The sequence below is a fragment of the Perca fluviatilis genome, chromosome 23 (assembly GCF_010015445.1).
Source record: "Perca fluviatilis chromosome 23, GENO_Pfluv_1.0, whole genome shotgun sequence".
Taxonomy (NCBI): domain Eukaryota; kingdom Metazoa; phylum Chordata; class Actinopteri; order Perciformes; family Percidae; genus Perca; species Perca fluviatilis.
This window is the reverse complement of record NC_053134.1, coordinates 14,057,129-14,079,152: the sequence shown is the minus strand read 5'-3', so window position 1 is coordinate 14,079,152 and position 22,024 is coordinate 14,057,129. Positions and strand designations below refer to the sequence as shown.

General features: G+C 40.9%; 1 protein-coding gene across 5 annotated transcripts in view; it reads left to right on the top strand.

Moving 5' to 3' along the window:
- ptpn12 (protein tyrosine phosphatase non-receptor type 12) overlaps positions 1-22,024 on the top strand; it is a 52,555-nt gene that overhangs the window by 26,968 nt on the left and 3,563 nt on the right. For 4 of the 5 annotated variants that reach the window (XM_039791914.1, XM_039791915.1, XM_039791918.1 and 1 more), the window contains exons 6-15: positions 440-511; positions 776-835; positions 1,132-1,274; positions 2,605-2,671; positions 2,785-2,862; positions 3,977-4,075; positions 7,853-7,938; positions 13,633-13,807; positions 14,577-15,534; positions 20,784-20,855. In XM_039791914.1, the coding sequence (XP_039647848.1) occupies positions 440-511; positions 776-835; positions 1,132-1,274; positions 2,605-2,671; positions 2,785-2,862; positions 3,977-4,075; positions 7,853-7,938; positions 13,633-13,807; positions 14,577-15,534; positions 20,784-20,855 (1,810 nt within the window). The remainder of the gene's footprint in view (positions 1-439; positions 512-775; positions 836-1,131; positions 1,275-2,604; positions 2,672-2,784; positions 2,863-3,976; positions 4,076-7,852; positions 7,939-13,632; positions 13,808-14,576; positions 15,535-20,783; positions 20,856-22,024) is intronic. The other variant, XM_039791916.1, reaches the window with a different exon arrangement.

The window sequence follows — 22,024 nt, the reverse complement described above, 5'->3', positions numbered from 1 at the left end:
GAAGGCAGCCAATGATCTACTGGGCGGTGGTGGCAACCCTCTGGAGCGCTTTCCTCTCTGCTGCTGTGCAGCTGGCAAACCACACACAGATGCGATAACTAAGTCTGCTTTGTATATTTATGTTTGTGAAAAGAGAAACTGAGAGGTCACTAATGGCAGTTACCAAAGCCCAAGACGTCAAGACATTCACTGAACCAATACTAAAGTGTGACTGATAGCTCAAATAATTGGCATATGCCTCTAGAAATGTCTGTTTTGCACATGTAGGTATATATAGTATCTATGTATTTAGTTTTTCTGTGAATGTCCTCATCGATGTTCCACATGTCACGTTAATTGTTTATTTCCAGCCAGAAAGTGTGTATGAACAGTAAGCTGTGGTATTTATCTGGTATTTTGTTCTCAGCCAAAGCTAACTCCTGTTTTCTTCTCTGGTTAGAAAAAGTGTGAGCGGTATTTCCCGCTGCTCGGGGAGGAGCCCATGAGTTTTGGCCCTTTCAGAATCTCCTGTGTAAGTAGACAAATCTCTACTATTGCAGCTGTGTGTGTGTGTGTGTGTGTGTGTGTGTGTGTGTGTGTGTGTGTGTGTGTGTGTGTGTGTGTGTGTGTGTGTGTGTGTGTGTGTGTGTGTGTGTGTGTGTGTGTGTGTGTGTGACGAGTGTGTGAGGAGAGGAAGGGGGTCTGTTGTTCTGGACTCCTGCATTTCTCACATTTTGTTCTAATGACCGTTTTAGTCAAGGATTGTGTAAATGTTCTCCCTGTCTCTGTTTTGTAGGAAGCAGAGCAGGCCAGAACAGACTACTTTATCAGGACTTTGACGGTGGAGAATGAGGACGTAAGTTCTGTCACTTATTGCTCAATCTATTCTTTAGACTTTATTGATAAAAAGAATTTTCATAAAACTTGACAAAATCACATGAAAATAATCATTCATTTGGACATTTTGGAAAACAAAGACACAAATATATTCATATTATCATCACTGTACAACTCCACTGACAGTAGATGAATGCTAATATAAAAGAATCGCCCACACATTCACTTTCTCCTCTTTGCCTGGTGATTTAATTCGCTGACCTTTCATCGACCCTCTTTTTAAACTCAAATATTCCTCTGCATGTCTCCCTGCAGGAAACTCGGAGGCTAACGCAGTTCCATTATATGAACTGGCCCGATCACGACGTCCCCTCATCGTTTGACTCCATACTGGATATGATCGGACTGATGAGAGAATATCAAGAGCATGATGATGTCCCTATATGTGTGCACTGCAGGTAGGTACAGTATAGACATAATCTGCAGAGACACCGACACACATCCACCAATGTATGCACGTACTGTACCTAAGGCAAAAGAAATTTAAAAAGAGACTGATGCAGATGAGAAGATCAAGCATTGAGAGTAGACAGTGTTATATACAATATAAATGACTGTACATGTCTTTAAAAAATCGCTGGTTCTGGATCAACTTTTTTTTTCTTGCTTGTGCTCTCGAATTGAATTGAATGATTCATGAGCTTGCCCGTAGTTTTCTGTGAGGACGCAGTAAGAATGTGCAACAGATGGCCGGCACTGGTTTGTGTGTTTTTTGCAATCAAAAAAATTTGCAAATTTCAACACCGCAGAGAAATGTTGTACCCGCGGCTATACCCGACATACAATTACACGTCCACTCCTGGCAAAAAAAGCTAAATTTCCTCGTTCAATATTCAGTTGATATACTGTATATAAACTGTAGATTTGGTTGACTCTTGTTTCACTTGACTGATCTTGTTGAAAATCTTATTACAGCCATAGTGATTAGAAACGATTGCTGTTGGCTGAGAAATGAAGTGTTATGTTGAACAATGATACATTTGTCACACAGCAGCCTCAAAGATGGCTGCACAGTTTCCACCAAAAAAACATCTTAACAGAAGTAGTCAACAAGAATGAAAACACACTGATTCATGATGCCATAGCTTTAAGGAGTCCCCTGCTGAACACATGCATGTGGTGTACACACACACACACACACACACACACACACACACACACACACACACACACACACACACACACACACACACACACACACACACACACACACACACACAGTCTCCATGTGTGTGTAATCAGCTATAATGAGCAGCCTGCGGACATTTCCTGGTTCCTCTGTTACACAGCAGGACCTGAAGCCGCGTCTCTCCGTCTGTAAAGATGCCTTGTGTGAGTCGATGTGCGCTGTGCCTTATGTGTGCGGAGAAACTGTGCTTGTTAGAGTGGCAGAGGCTCTCCCTGACAGCATGAGATAAAGTTTTATGATTTGATGCGTCAGACACGATGCCACATAACCTTTAGCTCCTGTCTCCATCCTGTCCGGATGGAGTGTCGTTACACACCAACATTCGTTCTTGCGGTTGAGTGTTTGTCTGTACTTACACTCTCTCTCTTTTTTTTTTTTTTGTGGCCTCAAAAATAGAAATCTGGAGTTGATATTTGTGAGGAGTGTGTTTTCGGTGGATTTATTTTTGCGATGAGAAGGAGGAAGCTCCAGAGTGTGTCTGTGTCTTTACACGTGCTCTTCTTCTGTTGAATCTAATCTGTATGACTCTGACTGTACAGTGCCGGCTGTGGGAGGACGGGTGCTATCTGTGCTATCGACTACACGTGGAACCTCCTCAAAGCTGGGGTATGTGAACACACACATACACACACACACCCCCCTTTTACACACCAGATGTTATGTTAAGATTTAAAGTGAGAATGAACCCTTTGTTTTGTTGTGTGTGCTGTCTTTTAAAGAAAATACCAGAAGATTTTAATGTTTTTCGGTTGATCCAAGAGATGAGGACGCAACGGCACTCTGCTGTTCAGACCAAGGTTTGTTCTTAATTTGTCTTTTCTTTTACGCACAGAATGATGTGTTGCAGTAATACTGCTCTAAATGAATGAAACATTTATTTATAGCTAACCCCAAAGTGTTGCTGCAGCCAGATTTTCTATGCCTTCACACACCCTGGGAGATGAGGTCGACACTGTGTGATATGTTATTGCCCGATTGTCAAATGAGTAGGTTTCAACCAGCTGGAAGTGCCTCAACTGGTTGTTTGAAAACATTAAAAAAACAACAAGATTAAGTTCCAGCCCCCAGAGGTTGCAAATGTGGTTTTAAAATTGAATTATTTGGTTACACAACTAGCTGCATTATGTATTACGCTCTTAAAGTTTTGATGACATCCCTTTATATTGTTCAGAATCTGTCTGAGTGACAGTTATAGCAGCGTTTCCTCCATTACATAGCCTGCGTTGAGTCTCTTCATTCCTGTGTTACACCTGCGTGAACATGGATTTCAGCCGGTTTAGCAGAGGTGGACACATTCCAACCATTATTTTGAACTGGATGAGTTTGTTTCGCCACAGTTTTGACAGGGGTGTGTTTGCATGTGGAGTTCGCTGCAGCGGAGAGATGATTCTCAACTGGACACAACTAACATCATGCAGTCGTATTTGTATCTTTAAGCAGCATGCATTCAAAATAATGAGCGTGTCTCGACCTAACAAAGCACCCAACGTCCTATGCCGTTTTGTACCTTATTTATGGTGTCCATTCCCACAAACCTGTCCTGACATTGAGAGGAGGGGGAAATTAGCCCTGTGGGATAAGTTATCGAATTGCCTTCTTCACAGAGACTGCTGGAAGCCGGTAACTGTAATGTAATTTCTGAAAATGCAGTGCAATACACTTACTGCTTTACCGGGAAAGTAATGAGATTAAATCAGCGTGCATCAATGCAGGCCCTTCTCTTGTTTTCACACAGGTTGTGTTCCATAGCCATGTAAATGGATGCTTTTTTCAGTATAGACATGAGAATGTTTTTGCTTTTATATTGATTTGCTGAAACCCTTTCTTCTTTTCCTTCACCTCACCTCTCATCCATTTACCTTATTACCCCCCACTCTCTCTCTCTCTCTCTCTCTCTCTTTGTCTCTCTAGGAGCAGTATGAGTTAGTTCATAGAGCGATCGCCCAGCTCTTTGACAAACAACTGCAGCTACTGGAGAGCTCCACCAACACACAGATACATGATGGCATGGTATGAAACACACACACACACGCACACACACACACACACATATTGTGCGTGCTGTCTGGTGTTAAAGAAAGACAGGATGTCGCTGAGTAACACACTCAGAGTGGGAAAAAAAAAACACAAATAATTAGTCACAGGGGAGGGAGAGGGTAGGAGGAATAGAGGAGAGGGATAGAGAGGCCTTCGGAAAACTTTGCTCTTTACACAGACACAAAAAGAAGAGTTGCAGAGTTTGTGCCTAAAAAGAGCTCTCCTCTGCAGGGTAGTCTCAGGACTGCATACAGTTAGATCTATTTATTAGAGCTGGGGGGAAAAAAACGTGGCTCTGTCAGTCACCACTGCCCTCTTTCTAATTTACTTCACACTATCCTCCATTTCCCCAAACACACACGCACCATATACGAAGTGTCCTCAGTTGTCCCTCTTCCTCCTTCCATTGCACTAGAAGTACAACCACACCAAAAAGTTTACTAGGGCTGTACCGAATACCAGTTTTTGATCTTCGAAGCTTCGGTGCTTTTCAACAGCGAATATTCGAAGCTTCGGGGGAAACGGAGGGGGAAACCAACATTTCCAAACCGCACCTGAAGGCAGCTTTTTTTCACGGTAGAAGAGACAAGCGAGATGAAGCAACTGCTTTGTTGTTGCAGGACATTCACATTTATCCTTTTTATTAAAGTAAAGTCAATGTTATTTTCCATGACAATTAAGTGCACATTTTTATCACGTGTAAATGGCGGATAAAAGCAGCTCGTTCTACTTACAGAACTCAGGTGATTTCTCAAGCTTGATGTGCTGTTGTGGTAGGCCAGTTTCAAATTGCATATTTGACACTCTGCCTTTGTCTTGTCCTCACTTACTTTAAAGTTCTCCCACACAGATGAAGTCTTCGGCATTTTTGTCTTCTTTTCGCTGAAGTAATGACGTTCAACTCATGGGCGTTTTAACTGGGGCATGTGACGTGACGTCCCAGTAAAATCTCAAAGTCTCCTATATTTTGCAGTAGATTAATTTAGATTGATAATAACGGGTAAAAAGGATAATACATTTTTTTCTATTTTATTTTCCACAACGTCAAAGCAACGCAGCTTAACCCAAAATACAAGCTCAGGCATGCACTTCTGTCCATGCAAACTGCGCTGTTCTGCGCTCTAGCCAGAGAATACTCCCATTGCAGGAACACTTTAGTAGTCCAAGAAGAAGCAAATATATTTATTAAGTATAACAAGGTTGGGTTGTCCATCCTATTAAAATGGCTAGGCTATATAAGAAAATTGTAAAAGAGAGCATTATATTTCGAACATATTCAAGCGCGAATGAGAACCGTTTGGAGGGGGATGCCAGGTTGTGCAAAAAAAAAAAAAAAAAAAAACCTGAATATTCGAATGTCAAATTTTCAAATCGAATACCAACCCACAGAAAGAATATTCGCGTCCAGCCCTAAAGTTTACTCATGACAAACCTAACATATTTAGAAAATCAAAGAAGCAGCAAAAGATTGGGCCTCAGTGGCTTATGTTAACTTTAAGTGCAGTTTGGTGTAGAGCTTTTAAAAAAAAAAAATCTAATCTGGTGTTGGAGCATTGCAGGTGAGAGACAAATGGAAAAAAATGAATCTGTAATTGATCACTGATCCATAGGTCTCATCCATCATCCCACATCATTACTTACTTACTAATGAAGCTATAAGCTACTCTTCATTGGAAGTATTTAAGCTGCAGATACACCACACTCTTACTGAAAGCTACACTACAAGCTTCTCAGAAGAAGCAACTTAACACACTGAAGCTATGCCACATCAAGTGTTACATGATGCATCTACTGTTGATTAATATGATAAACAATTGCATTATTATTGTATAACTATTAAATAATTTGTAATTAAACTGAGTGAGGGACCGGCACCAGACCAGCTCCCACCCTGCTTCTTTCAGGACAGGTTGGCAGTCGGTCCCGATTTCTCCCGCTCTGCTATGAAATAAACAGGGGTGTAAGAGAAGAATTTAGATCATTTCTAAGCTTTTTAATCTAAAAATAAAAAAAGAGCATGCAGTAGCATTTGGTTGTGATTCCCTGCTACTTAGTGAAAAAAGAAATGGCTCTCTACTTAGAGAGGTTACATAATTGTAGAAATGGCTACTCTACCCCAGTGCTACTGGGAAATGTAATTAAACTAGTAGTGCCACTACTCCCCAACACTGTTATGTGGATCTATGAAGATAAAAGACACAGAGCCAGAGGACCGAAGCATCAGTGAGATAGCATGCAAGATTGACACACCTAAAGACAGAGGACACGGAGAGACGATGAGAGCGTGCATTGGCAGCAATCCAGGAGTCGACTTCCTGCTTAGGAAGCTCTGATGACATCACCCCTCACCCATAATGCACTTTGAGTCTGAGAATAGACATGCATCCGCTGGGAAAGGGAGACCCTTGCAAGAGACGGTCGCAGGGACACACGCAAACTATGTTTACATCAGAAAAAGGCTCAGCTGATAGACTTTCTGAAAGCTTTCAGTATCTCTAACATGGGGAGAAGCTTGTCCACTGAACTGTACTACATGTTTACTACTTGTTTTGAGGTTTGTGCTATTAATCATTTGTTAAGAGTGGGCGTGTGGAGGAAGACAACAACTCCAGTACAAGTTTGCTGCTACTCATTATAACCTTCATCGTCATTATCTTACGAAGTCGCAAGTCCAAAAGCGACACACACACACACACACACACACACAACACACACACACACACACACACACACACACACACACACACACACACACACACACACTGTCTGAGAAAGACCTTATCAGTGTGCTGTACTGACTCAGTCCATGCACACATTGACTCATGTCCAGTCAGCCATTGTTAGTGACTAAAACACCCACATAGGTGCTCTCAATGGCAGTACGAACAATAAGCCTACACATATACACATCCCACACATGTTTTTCTGCTAGCACGCAGGCGCCATTGGTTGCAGGAAGAGTTCCTACCCAATGTATTCTTCACAAAACACATGGACATACAGCCAAAATATGTTTTCAGATCCTCTTGTCTTTTCTTCACGTACACTGAACGTGCTCAAGTTAGTTCCTCAGCAGACTCCCGCAGACACGTAGAGCTGAAGTGGCCTGATTTGGCCCGCTGTCTTGAGTTCTTGACGACTGAAGTCGTCCCGTCATCTTCTCATTATCAGAGTGGAGAGCGAGTCAAATTAACGAGTCACGGGGGAAGAGAGGAGAGGAGGAGGAGGAAGCCGAGAGTTGAGAGGAAGAGAGAGAAGATTAGTTGGGAGGAGGAGAGCTGCTTTCAGATCCAATTTGGATCCTTCAGTGAAGCAATTGCAGCAACTTTCTGCCTCTGCTCCAGAAACATGTAGGAGAGAAGAAAGAGTGAGTAGGGAGTAGTTAGAGAAAGCGGTGCTGTACAATTCCACAACAATAAAAAAAACTTACAATGTGAACTGAAATTAGCCATTTCAAAAATGTTGCAAAGCAAATAATGTGTAAAGTGATATAGATGATTTGACAATTATCAAAGATATTTACAGCTAGCAAGACGCAAATTTGTCTTTCTGCATAATTCACCCTTTTATCCATACGTACACAGAAACACAAAGGTTCTTAGGCCGACAGTACATGCAAAACGAAATCACATTTGGGATTCTGTCAGACTGAAAATACCAGCACACTCACTACAGCTCAGGTGTGTTAATTTGAGAGTTACCCATTAAACTGCAAAGTGTTCATAGTTGTGTTTGCGTGTGTTTGTCCAGGATGAAAGCAGTCCAGTTAAAGCAGTCCATCAGTCGGACGATGAGAGATGGGACACACCGCCTCCAAAACCTCCCCGCATACGCAGGTAAGGCAGATTTTATGTTTTAGCTTTTTTCAGACTTTTTTTCAGACTTTTTTTTTTTTTTTTAGCTTGGTCTGTTCTCGCCTGCTATCTTAAAGTTCACAAAACACTTTGAAGTTGAAGAATATAATAACCCGCACTCATCCTCCACATACAGTAGATGAATGAACAGGCTCACACAGAAGTGAGCAGTGGGTGTTGTTGTTTTGTAGGAGGAACGCAACAAAAGAAAAACCAACCAGCTCAGTTTGTGTGGAGTCGCAGAATAAAAAAAACAAAACAAAAAAAACATATTAAACTGACCAAACAGAAGCAGCAGGCGTTGTTTTCACCAGGGCTTTCTGACACATTAGTTCCCTGTCAGCCCACAGACACACCCAGCCTCCGCTTTACTGAAGTGAACTTCTGTTTGGCTGTCAACAACTCTGTGGCCTGAGGGGGAGCTGTATTCAGAGATCATTTTGCAACTCTTTACAATACTCTGCAACACGACATGGTGTTGCATGTACCACAACCCTAGGCTAGTTGAAGTAGAACGGCTATATCTTTCATCTCCCCCTCTTTGAGAACAAACGCATGCTTTTTGACACTTTCAGGCATATGGTTGGTATCTGCTATCTGTCATATGCATAAACACACATGCCCTCTCTCTTTTCCTCTAGAACCCTTTTTTTTTTGGCACATTCCCCACACCACCACCACCACCCCACCCCCTCATTCCTTTCTTATCCTCTCCTCTTGCTTCTCTCCTTCACTCTGCCGTCTTACCTCCCTCTCCTCTCATTTTTAATTTTGCTGTATGTGCCCAGCAGGGGATGTGCTCCAATTTCTCTCAGCCAGTTCATCTTCAGTCCCCCTTTTCCCTCTTCTTATGATTCATCCACAGAAGGCTGCTAATGCGGCAATACATACGCTTTGCTACTTTTTAAACAAGCCGGGTAGGTGCTCAATGACTTGCTTTAGTACTGTTGCTTTAATGTCACAGGGGACATCTCGTTTCCAAGAGACTATTTCACTTATTTGCCTGTTGCTAGAAACATTGTCTAAAAATGTCCAGCTTGTCAGCATTTTGTGTGTCTGTGTGTGAATCATTCGCTCTGCGCTTAGCAATTGTAATGTATCACTCTTCATTTTCATTTGGCTAATTTTAAACCTTAGTAATGGCAGAAAGCTCTGAGCCCACATGACCTCTGTTGTGTTCTCTTACTGCGCTGAAATGATGGTGTGCTTAATTTGTCTTCTGTACCAGGCAGCCGGTTTTGATGGGAAAGTTAATATTTTTAAGAGGTCCTAATTTTGGGATGTAGCTGCAAGCGATTTGTTTACTGAAAAGTTTCTTTCCTGCTCTAAGCAAAATATACAAATTTGAACTCGGAGATGCTGCCAAGATACGAGGCTTTCCTGGAAGACTAGATTAAATCCTAAATCTCAGTATGTGTCTTTCTGGCTCGGTGTCATCCCTGAGTTTCCTAAAGGAATAATATCCAGGCCTAGTTTAAGCCGGTGAGTATTTAAGTGATGGTGTGAGCTATTTTTACCAACATAGTCCACATTCCCACATACTGTGTGTGTGTGTGTGTGTGTGTGTGTGTGTGTGTGTGTGTGTGTGTGTGTGTGTGTGTGTGTGTGTGTGTGTGTGTGTGTGTGTGTGTGTGTGTGTGTGTGTGTGTGTGTGTGTGTGTGTGGGGGGGGGGGGGTGGGCGGCATAGGGGGACTTTTTTGTTGCTTGTGTTAGAGAGAAAAAAAATACTGCAGGAACTCCAATTAGGCGGGCATCAAGGTCACAGATACTGAGTCATGGCTTTTACACACATATTCACAACCACACCCTGAAGAGTCATATCCTAAACCAAAATGTGTCTGTAGCATCTCAAATCTTAAAAAACAAACAAAAAAAACAAAACTGTCAAGTACCAAAAGGTGGCATTTAATGTTTTGTCAAACTTTTAGCCTTCTGTAGTTATTTGTAGATTATTTTTATTTTTTAATAATACCTTTGCTGATTGAAAAAAATATTTTATGTAGGCAGCATGTTGTACAGTTGCTGTGTGTTAAGACTACATTGAATTATGCATCTGAAAGGTTTTACTTATTTTATTGAATCAACAAAGGGTTTTGTAGAAAAGAAGACGAAAAGAAATCATTTTTCTTGTGGAATAATTCCACAATAAGAACATGTTGGAACATTTAGAAAAAGGAGGGGAAAAAGAACCATTCAAACAGCATGAAAAATGGAGGCTTTAAAATGACACGAAACTAAGAGTTTTAGTATTGTCCTATCCCTGGTGGAATAAAAGAGAGAGAATACCATCCTTTAACCTCCTATAATCCTGCAAAACTTAGACCTAAACCTGAAGCACTGTTATGAGAGAGAGAGAGAGAGAGAGAGAGAGAGAGAGAGAGAGAGAGAGAGAGAGAGAGAGAGAGAGAGAGAGAGAGAGAGAGAGAGAGAGAGAGAGAGAGAGAGAGAGAGAGAGAGAGAGAGAGAGAGAGTTCTTATTATTTGGATTATTTGTTACAGAAGTGATCTAAATCGGTGTAGTTTGGGTGTGCGGTTCGCTACTTCTCTTGGATGTCTGTATGAGTCTATCCTCAGCCCAACCTGAAACCAGGAAGTGTGTCTTTAAGCTTTATCACCTTCTAGCGCATCCCGCCACTGTGAACACTGATTGAGTTTACTGTATGTGGGTGGTGCACACATTTCAGGTTCTGGTGGAAGCATCTGTGTGCACACATGTGTGTAGGAGTTTAGGTTGTATGGTTGTGTACATGTGTGCATACTATTTATGTGGCCTAGGTTAGCTCTTTACTGTGTCACCAACATTATGGATGGTTGTAGTGTAGTTTATACTTCAGGGAGTGGAAGAACTTGGAGCGCATGGTTAGTTGTGTATATGATGCTCTTTGAAGCGTATTTCGAAATAGTTGCGAACATTTAATAAATATTTTTTAACACAGTAAATTATAGTTACAAACCGATATAAGGATTTTTAAGTGTTTATTAGTGTACAGTATTTTTCAACAATTATAACTTCTCCTATGAAGACACATTTAATATTACAACAACTTTGTTTTTTCAAATGTTGTTGTTCATTTCCACCAGCCTCCACTTATGGGTGCCTCCAAGTGGAGTTATAGTTGTTGACAATTACTTTAATAATATATCTGCTTACAACTACATCATAGTGTTAGCCTGGTTGGCACCAGACCCACTCTCAGTTGTAACTGAGAGTGGGTCTGGGCAAGCTTCATTCACAGCTCATTTCCAAAGGGGCGTCCCCAACGGACGCCGCTCAAATGCCTCTAGGCGCAATTGGACAGTCCTTCAACCAATCAGACCAACGACCCGGGTGACGTAGCAGCGACAGCGGCATCAACGGGTTGCTGCGCTTCGGTGGCCGTCATGTTGAATGTAAACAAAAATCGTCATCGTGTAAAGCCTTGTTGTTGTGATTGGTGCCTCGATTTGGAAAAAATTGGAAATGGGCTTGAATGGGCTCTTGGCCAGACTGACTGGCAGAGCAAATCTCAAATTTGCCAGAAGTTCATCAGGGTTTTCCCAGGCTATCGTAGTGTGCTATAGACTATTTAATATGTGTTTAGATACTGCATATTAATGCTAGACAGGGGGATTTTTTCACGTTTTACCTCTGGACACCCAATGAATATAAAACCTTTTACAGCTCTGTAATCACTGTAAGAAGAGCATTTATTCATTTTATGTCTGTCAGTGTTTCAAAAGTCGAGGAAATCAGTTAGATAATATTGCACATGATTTTTCTAACAAGACAGGTAATTCTGGTGAAGATTTAAAATGGTGCCGTCGCACCATTAAACAATTAAAGGTACCAGTATGTAAGCCTTATAAAACTAACTTTCTGTTATATTTGCTGAAACTGAACCTATATTCCAGTAGAAGTACACGAAGCAGGTCATTTAAAAATATATCTGGCTCCTCTGGCACCACCTACAGCCTGTAGTGCACACAGCTCCCTGTTCAGATGCACCAATCAGGGCCAGAGGGGGCATCTAACTGCGTGTCAATCACTGCTCAGGCACACACATTCATTCTCCCTTGTGGGGGGAGGGGCTTAGGAGACCGTTTTGGGCTTTAGCGGAAAGGAGGGGGAAGTTGTCGATGTTCACATTTTTTGGCTAAGTCCTGGATCTTCCCAATCCTACCTACGGCACCTTCAAGGAAAATGAAGAGAAACTCGTAATAAAACAAGGTAGACTATGAACAACCAGTATTTGGTACACTGGTTGTGCTGCAGAGTAGTGGATGTGTCTCGCAAAAGTTAGAGAAAGTTCTATGTGTTTGTTGTTTGTAAGTTTAGGCCACTGATGCACTGATTTTTACTGATTGCCATTTATTATTATTTACATAAATTATTATTTTCTACAGTTAAACTAATCTAATTAAATTCAAATTAAATAAAACTCCTTAGGAATGATTCAGTGTAAATCCTTGCATGCTTCCCATGAATAAACAAAAATACTTTATGAGAAAACCTTTTACAGAATGACTGCAGCTCCAAAGTTGCTCAAGAAAAGGAAGTCCCCTGTCCTTCTAGCTTGCGACATCTCTTCTGTCTGACTTTCTACATGTCTTTTTTTACGCGCGCACACACACACACACACACACACACACACACACACACACACACACACACACACACACACACACACACACCACCATGTGCAGTCCTACATTAGCTCTTGCTTCAGTCATGCGCTCTTGATTTAGCACACCACCACATCCTTTCACAGTTTTTTTCTGTATGTATATATTTGTATGCATATGGAAATGTATATTCTGTGGTGTGGAACAGTGTCATAATGTTTAACTTTTGTCACAACCTCAGTATCCTGTATATTTTTCACCCACGTACACTGCGTTTATCTATAAGTGTGTAGGGGCTAAGGTTATGTGTACTAACACAGAAATTCTCTGAAGTAGCTACCATTTTGCTATGGACCAGAAGTGATCTAAGTAAGTTGCTGCACAGAAAAGAATAGAATAAAAGCAGAAAATAAAAGAATACAATGCTTTAATATCCCCTTTGGGTAAATTTGTCTTCAACTCTGCACTGCAGTTCGAGAAACATATACACAACACAGTACATTCAGAGGGATAAACTGTGGTGGTGATTCAGTCTGTTTTCAATTTGCTTGACATCAACACATCGTAACCTTAAATCCAGAAAATATGGGCGAAACATACTACACATACACATTGAGGAGATGTAGTTGGTCTCAGACATACTTTGTACATATTGCTTTTTTTTCTATTCTGCCACCTAGTGGTAACTAACTAATCTTCACAACATGAACAGAAACTACATTTTAGTATGAAAATGTATGAAATAAATGTAGTGTTAGTTTATTTCATCATCTTAGTTTCATAATTTCCTTTCATTTCCTCATTGCCTGAACCACAGTCTTCAAACCGGTTTCTTTCTTCTTCTTTCTTCTCTAAAGCAAATAGGTTAGATTTGTACTTGTGTGTTAATGTGTAAAAGCAAAATACTATGTTGGCATACAAATAAATGAATTTTTCATCACAGTCTAACTGTGAATGTACAATTCTGGCTTAGAGTTTGGTGTTTAAATTATAGCGTTTGTGTTACATTTTGAGCTCTGTGGAAGCTTGTCTGGTTTCAGTTCTTTCTTTTTTTTGTGTCTCTCTCTGTCTAGTTCCCAGGCTGAAGGTGATGTGAAGGAGGAGATACTCCAGCCCCCGGAGCCTCACCCAGTACCCCCCATTCTGACCCCGTCTCCCCCTTCAGCCTTCCCCACCGTCACCAACGTACGGCAGGACAACGACCGCTACCACCCCAAACCTGTCATACACGTCCTGGCTACCACACAGGTGAGTCTCTTTATACAGAAACATACACGTTTGCAGGTAGTTTTTGGTTCCTTTTCTACTACGTCAGGTTTGTTGTGTAATTAAGTACACAGCACATATCTACGTTGTGTTTCTGTGTTGTTGTTTTTTGTTTTTTTTTGCAGATTCTACAGATATTCAGTTAACTGTCACAAAACAAAATGCAAATCTCACAAATTCAGAAGCTGGAAGTAGAGAATATGTGGCATCTTTGCTTGAGAAAGGACTTAAACGAACAATTTTCTGTTGACGAAATAGTCTGCTAATTGTTTCAGTTCTACATTTAACCATAGCTTTTAAAGGAACTATATTGTGTGTGTGTGTGTGTGTGTGTGTGTGTGTGTGTGTGTGTGTGTGTGTGTGTGTGTGTGTGTGTGTGTGTGTGTGTGTGTGTGTGTGTGTGTGTGTGTGTGTGTGTGTGTGTGTGTGTGTGTGTGTGTGTGTGTGTGTGTGTGTGTGTGTGTGTGTGTGTGATCCAGATATACTTCAGATCTGCAGGTTTCTTGTGTTAGGGACGATTTTAGATTGCCTGTATATTTCACTTTCACTTCAGAATTGAGATGACCTGCCCTGTTTACGCCACTGAGCCCTTTACAATCTTAACCCTGCAGTTAGATTTTCTAGGAATTTTACACTTTTTTTTTTGGGAGAAAGAAATTGCTGAATTAATGTGCCCCAAATACTGACTCTGACTCCCTTTCCGACATACCCCAAGACATGGAAGTTTTCTGTTGTTTTCTTTTCCCTTCAGAATAAAGAAGCAGACCAGCAGCAGAACCAGTCCGAACCCAGTCCGAACAAGCAGACCAGTCCCTCAGAGCAGAAAGACCAAGATCTACAAAGTCGAAAACAGCAGACTCCGGTCTCAAATCTAGATCTCAATGAAAACTATAACAACAAATCAACATCGACAAAATCCGAATCGGGCCAAAGCCAGACTCAGACGCCCTCCTCGCCCCTCTCGCCAGCTGTCGAATGTTCTGGCGCTCCTCGGATCGAGAGGAAGCTGAGCATTGAGATTAAAAAGGTGCCGTTACAGGAAGGACCTCGTAGTTTTGACACTTCCTCCTCCATGGGAGTAGCAGGTGCACTAGGCAGCAGTTCAGCCAATAGCGCAGGAGTGCTGCAAAGAGCCCACGCCTTCAAAGCCCGTTCTGGCCAGTCCCTGCTGACGTCTAGCTCCTCGCTGTCAGAGGACTCGGGCACGGAGGGGGGAGCGGCCGGATGTGGGGAGAGTCATGCAGACGGAGGCGTCCTAGCCAGACCAAACCACCTCCCCGTGAAGAACCAGAAGGGGGAGACGCATGGAGCGGAGAAAGTGGAGGTGAAGGCCGGCCACGCGTTGTGGGCTCAGGCCTGCAACAGCCCCGACAAACAGATCCCCAAAACCTCCTCTTCGTCTTCCTCTTCAGACCGCGTGGCTCCATCCTCCTCCTCCTCCTCCCACCTCTCCTCCTCCTCTTCCTCCTCCTCCTCTACTCCCGTTAGGACTGCCCTTAGCTTCACCAACCCCCTGCACTCCGATAACTCGGACGAGGAGGGGGATGTAGAGATGTCCGGGGGAAAGGAGGGTTATCGTACTAATGTGTCCATGGTGACGGCCATGGTTACCGCATCCCCTCACCACGGAGACCAGCAGTCCGTCCGGAAGGTGTTGCCCATGTCGATCGCAGGGCAGAGCACTCCGTCACCCTCGGCCACCACAGCAAGTATGTCAGTCTGCTGCTTTGATGTAATGAGTGAATCGAATTCCTTTTTAACTAACCGGCTGCTTTCCCGACAATCGAATAACAACTTTATAGGAAGTCCGATTAGTAGACATCTGGATTAACTGAATAAATCCAATTCTGAACATCGGTTTGATGGTTCATTGAAACACTAAACTGACTCAACTGAACACTGAAGGTAATTTCAGCTCACCTCTGAGGAGTCTAGTTGGGTTCTACTTACTAAAACTCTTGTCAAAGCACTGAGAGTAACTCCCAAGAGTACCAACCACACACACACACACACACACACACACACACACGCTCAGAGAAACCACACGGTAGAGTCATTTTCTGGCTCAGTAAGGAGACAGAGGTCTCAGACAGACCACATACTAATGATAACTTGTATCCTTTGAACACACACACACACACACACACACACACACACACACACACACACACACACACACACACACACACACTCTCACACACACACACACAGGCAGAGAGACCAGGAAGAAAGGAATAACAAGGAAAGAGTGAGAGAGACGGAGAAACTGAGTGAGATAGTTCCACTGAGTCTCATTTCAAGCATGGCTGTACTGTATGACTAATTGGTTTGTGAGGAATGCTGCAAATGTTAACAGGCAAACATCTGTCAAAACATCTCCTCTTTTCTCTTTCAGCTTGTGTGTGTTTGTCTGAGCGAGTGGATTTGTCTACAAAAGAAAGATCGAAAGGAATCCTTGTTTTTGTGTGTTTTTGCTGCAGTGCAGTTGTTTGTGTGTGTGTGCATGTTGGATGGTGAAGGATCAACACTGCATGATAAATACACATTGGCCAACTCTGTGCACGTTGGGTTGAACAGAGCAGAGTGTCACGCTGTTTTTTTGTTTTTTTTTGGCATCGGTATGGCCTCACTGTCAGCGATCGCAACTAAGAGATGTGGTTTTAATCTTCTGGGGTGTAAAAGAGTGAGATCGCTGCTTCTCCTTTGTTGATTTCAAAATCTTTTGAGATATTGAAATCTGATTCTTGCTGTTTTGAGCTGACATGGAATGGTTTGAAATCGACTTTGGCTTGGAACTGTTGTGATCTTGAATGGGTTCAAAGCTTGATGAAATAAGACTTTAACTGCATTTTTAAATATTTGGATTTAACAGTGATGATGTGAATCAATTTGCCAACAGTAAAATTGCTTTAAATAAAAACTATGTGTTCAAATAAATAGATTCCTTTGGAACTGGAAGATAAAGAATGGGTTTAGTGTAGAGTATAGTATATATAACATTGAGTTTATTGCTGTCTTCCAGTTATATAAATCTGATATATCAGCCGATAGTTTATTTATTTTTAAACATTACCACATAACATATAATTCCGATCCCTTGATTTTTTTTATATATATATATGCTTTATGTCACGAAGATACATACTGTGTAAAAATCCGCTGTAAGTAAATATGGCCAAGCTATCCATCGAGCTCTAATTAGGTTTATGACAACATTTAGTCAATGACAGGAAACGATTACGTTCCCTTAGTTCCTAATGTTTTTTTAGTGTTCAACAGCTGCAGTTTACCTGACTTCAATCCCATCTGAGCTGTCCTGGTAATGGAACCGCCCAAAATGCTGCTCCAGATGAAAACCCAACACAAAGAATGATGTACTGCTGTTCACTGTGCAAAAAGAAAAATGATTTTAAGAATAATTTGGAAGCATGCCTAGAATTGGAGATATATACTACAGAGAAAGTTGCCTGTTTGAGGCTTTTATAAGTTGGGATGTTGAAGACAGGAGCTGACAGTTGCACACCCATAAAAGATGCACTGTTTTTTTTTATATATATATATTTTTTTTATTCTAGTGGTCAACATTTTGCCACATCCTTCTTGTTTCAGGAACCAAAAAGAAAGTACTTTGTTAAAAAGTTACAATGACATGACATTATAATGCTTCCTCATTTGTACTAGAGAGTAGGGCTGCACGATATGACCTAAAATCAAAATCACGATCAATTGCACTTTTTACCTCGATAACGATTAATGAACAATAATTACATTTTCTTTTTGTTGTCCTCATAGTTCTTTGGCAAAGTTAGTACTGTAAATAGGCTCAAATATTGAAGGGGAGTTCTTTTTTCTAATTCAAAATTTCTTGTTTTTGTAATTTCAAAATAATTGAAGGAAACCCACAAAAACAGGAACTATTATGGCTATTTATTGAAAATTGAAATGAAAGCACACTCTGTTTGAAATGAAAATGTCTTGGGGAAAAAAGTCACATTTTAGTTTTTATAAAAATTCTCGAAATTATCGTCCTGGAAAAATAAAAAATGCGTTGATAACAGCTTCAGAATTTCGGTGTCCATAAATCTTCGATTAATTGTCCAGCCCTTCTAGAGCGCCACAAGAAGAAAAAAAATGTAATCAGAAAAAACACTGAGAAAGTTACATTTACAAGTTTCTGTTAAACAGTGTCTGGCATCATGCACTCCTGAAGTATTTCCAATATTTAAAATAAATGCAGAAATGTTGGTCTTCCAGTCCTGAAGTGGACTAGTTTGTGTTTTGGTCTGCTTGGCTTTTTGGCACATACTTAATTTGGGCTGCGGGAAGCGCTTTGGAATCGGTTATGAAACGCTGATGGCTGCTGTTTGATTGGTTGCAAGAATCTAACGACTGCTTGTTGATGAGTTGCGTTGAGCAACTTGCTGCTTTGTGATTGGTCAAGACAAAGTTGGCGGGCTGCTTGTTTACAATGCTCTAACGGTCAGTGGCAAACAGATGAGACAGAATGATATATAGAAATATAAAAAAAAAAAAAGTAGGAAACCAATGGATGCAAAGTTTGAGTGAAATGTGTAAAATATTACAAAAAAACCTAAGCTAGAAGATTACAATTTAGTGATGAATTAAAGGTACAATGTGTAGTATTTTATTAGCTAAAATCAGTGTCTTCATTCATAAATATGTCCTCATTGGTGTAAAATGACCTCTGCCAATGATCTGACTTATCTGTATTTACATTGGACGGGCAAGTCCAAGAGGCTTCCATGTCGTTCGGCCATTTTGAAAAGCTGTAATCACTGAGAGAGACATAAAGTACTACCTACCTGTCTAGCTAATCCACAACGCGTTTTTGTTCAGAGCCAGCGTCACGTGACTGAAACCAGCTGAAACGGAGAAGGAGATCAGTGAGAGGCGCTTGTCACCGCCCCGTCAAATTTGAAAGCCCGCACTGCACTTTAGTTCATAATGGAGGATCATACTTATACCGAGCCACGGGGAGAAGGAATCCTCGTCGCCGAAAAAGCGAAAATTTTATTTGCAAAATACAATTTCACCACTAGATGGGATAAATTCCTACACAGTGTACCTTTAAGTTCTCCCTCTCCTGTCTGAAAATGTAATCAAAATGATAAGAAAACAAAATTAAATAAAACAATAAAATAGACAAAGTGTTCTAATAAGTGCCAATCAAAAGTAATGCTTTGCTATCAGTGTAATTGCGGTTTTAATCAGGATATTAATATTAGTAGCTGAAGACATTAACTTGCTAGTGATTCAACTGTTAATTCAGTTTGTCTTTATTGAAACCAACATTGCAACAAAAGCAGGTGCACTCTACATTTCCTGAGTCTCCTCTCTCTGTTGGAAGCAGCAGCACTGACTACAAGTGATTACCAGCCTTAAAACGTGTCTTCGTCTTTACAGCTGGAGCTTGTAATTGCCATGTTAACTGCACTTCAGTTAGATCAGGAACAGCAACATAATGTGGCTCTCGCCCTCATCGCTTACAGTGGCATTAACCTGCTGTACAAACACCTTGTGTTTTTACTGAAAATGGTGCCGTGCTAGATTAACCTAGCTAGGTGTACCTAATAAATTGGCAGCTGCATGGGTTTCCTGTTTACTTAAGTAGTACAGTAAGATATGACCATCACAGCGTGAATGGCTGAAATAAGAGGCGTTATTTTAGGGTCAATAGATTGTCTCTGCCGAGAAACGAGGCTAACGACATTACACTTAAAGGCAAAAAACTCTTCAAAGGCAACCCCTCGACCCTTCACAGCCTCAGAGTTCATTCCAGCTGTCTTGCTGCCTTTTCCCTCCAGATGAATGGGAGAAAATGTAATTAAGGGGTCAGGCTTCCTTAAGAGACGGACACACTCATGGTCGTTAATACGATCTTTAATACAAAAATGACTTCTTTGATATTGTGCTTGAATTAAAAAAGAGCCATGTTTATTTTAGCTGGAAAAGTGAATTAAAGGTAGCTTTCTATCAAAAAGGACCACTCAAAGTTATTACTGTCAGGCAGCAGGAGAATCTTTAAGGGTAATGATTTTTGAAATGGGTCATTTTCCAAAGCAATATAGAAAGAATGACAATATTGTTGATACAGTATTCAGCTTTTGCTAATCCATTTGTGTCTGTTACAGATACCATGACTGATACTTTAAGTTACACGTGGTCCCTCACAATATATATAGATAGATAGATAGATAGATAGATAGATAGATAGATAGATGGATGGATGGATGGATGGATGGATAGATGGATGGATGGATAGATATGCCTCAAAATCAATGATAAAAATGCAAAATGTAGATTTTCATGCCTTGTAACGTGTGTTCATCTTTTAAAATTCTAATTCAAATAGCTTTATTGGCATTTGCAAAAACATTCAGTTACAGTCTTGACAAACAATACTACTGACATTAACCTTTGATATTGAGAACATTGTTAATGAATAAAAAACAAAAAAACAGGACACGTTTGTACTATTTAACAATTCAGAAAATGTAATTTTAAGTGCTTTTCTAACTGCAATAGTAGATTTAACTTTCTATCAAAGAAGAAAACCTAACAATAACATACTTTAGTTTTGTCTGTGTGCGTGCGTGTGTGTGTGTGTGTCATTTACCAAATACCACAAATAACAACAACAACAACAATAGTAATAAGAACAATAAGAATGCAACATTGGATACATCCTAATTTTAAAGTCATTTAAAATAACAGTATTTTGTAGTCATGACATAATACAGTCAAATCTCTGTCCATATTGCCTACCTATGTTGGATCATTAGAGAAGGAATCAAGGGGGAAAAAAACACTTGTTATGAGTTTCAGTACTTGAGCTTTTCTTTGCATCGTTTTACATTTGACTGCCGATCTCTTGTGTGTCTTCTCGGGCCAGCAATTAATGTTGCTTCTCATTTTGACCTCTGACCTTTTAACCCAGACTGCTGGGACAGCGATGACTCCCCTCCCCCCCTCCCTGCGAGAACTCCTGAGTCCTTCCTACTGGCCACAGGTGCGTTTGCATTGGTCAAGATTCACAGGTGTGTTTCCAGGGCAGTGGACTGACTGGGTCACCTCCCCGGATCTGGTGGTTTTATGGGTGTTCAGTGGATCAACGAATATGAGAATTTTGGATGAGACTTTTTAAATTGGAAAAACTAATGTTTAGTCGTGTGAAACCATCATCAGCAGTAGTTGTTTTATACAGTCGGTATGCGATCTGCAAAAGGAATATGATTTCTGTTATTTTATCTGCTCCTCTTATCTGGTACAATGTATTCCAGGTAGGGCCTCGTCAAACAAACAGATGGACACACATATCGCAGGTATCAGGCCTGTGTCCTCTCTCTCACAGGACGCTCTCGTAAATAACTCAGCCACCATGTTGCCTTCTGCTGTTTTTTTTTTTTTTTTTTTTTTTTTTTTCTGTGTAGTGATCAGAGTATTAAAATAGTCAACCACATGAGATGAGAAGGACACTGTTGTGTTAAGGGGGGGGACGGCATTTCTTTAGTAAGAGGCTTTATCCGTTTTAGAACACTAGGGGGCACCATTGGCATTTCAGACCTGCAGTGTTTCTGTGAAGACAATTTTTGAAAGAGACTATGATCAGTCACATGCTGTGTCCCAATCCATACTACATATAGGGCTGCACGATATGAGGAAAAAAACCTCATTGCGATTATTTTGACTGATATTGCGATTGCGATATGTTTCACGATTTTTGAGGGAATTATTATTTTTGCATCATTCTTATTTTCATTGAAAAATATTAAAATAAAAATGACTAAAGTGTGATGCGAGGATCTGTACAAAACAAAACAAAAATTTCTTTACTCTGTAGGATTCAATTTGTAGGCTGGGATGTCTCTGCAGCACCACAATACTTCATTCAGAATGGTTTGACACATACAGTATTTGTGCAGGAAAGTGAGAAGCTGTAAAATAAAAAATCTTAACTACAGATGTTTGTGAAACGGCTCCAGAAACATTTCGCTGTCTTGTCATTGGCAGTGACAACCCGCGTTGCATGAATTGCAACATTTCCTGTTTTCTAAAACAGTGAAGTATGTTGGTTTCTTGTGCACACACCGAAAAGCCAGTACACTGGAAAGATCAGTAAGTAGTACCTAGTGTATGCAGTTGGTGTGTAGTATGGAGTTGGGGCACATGGTGAAGCGA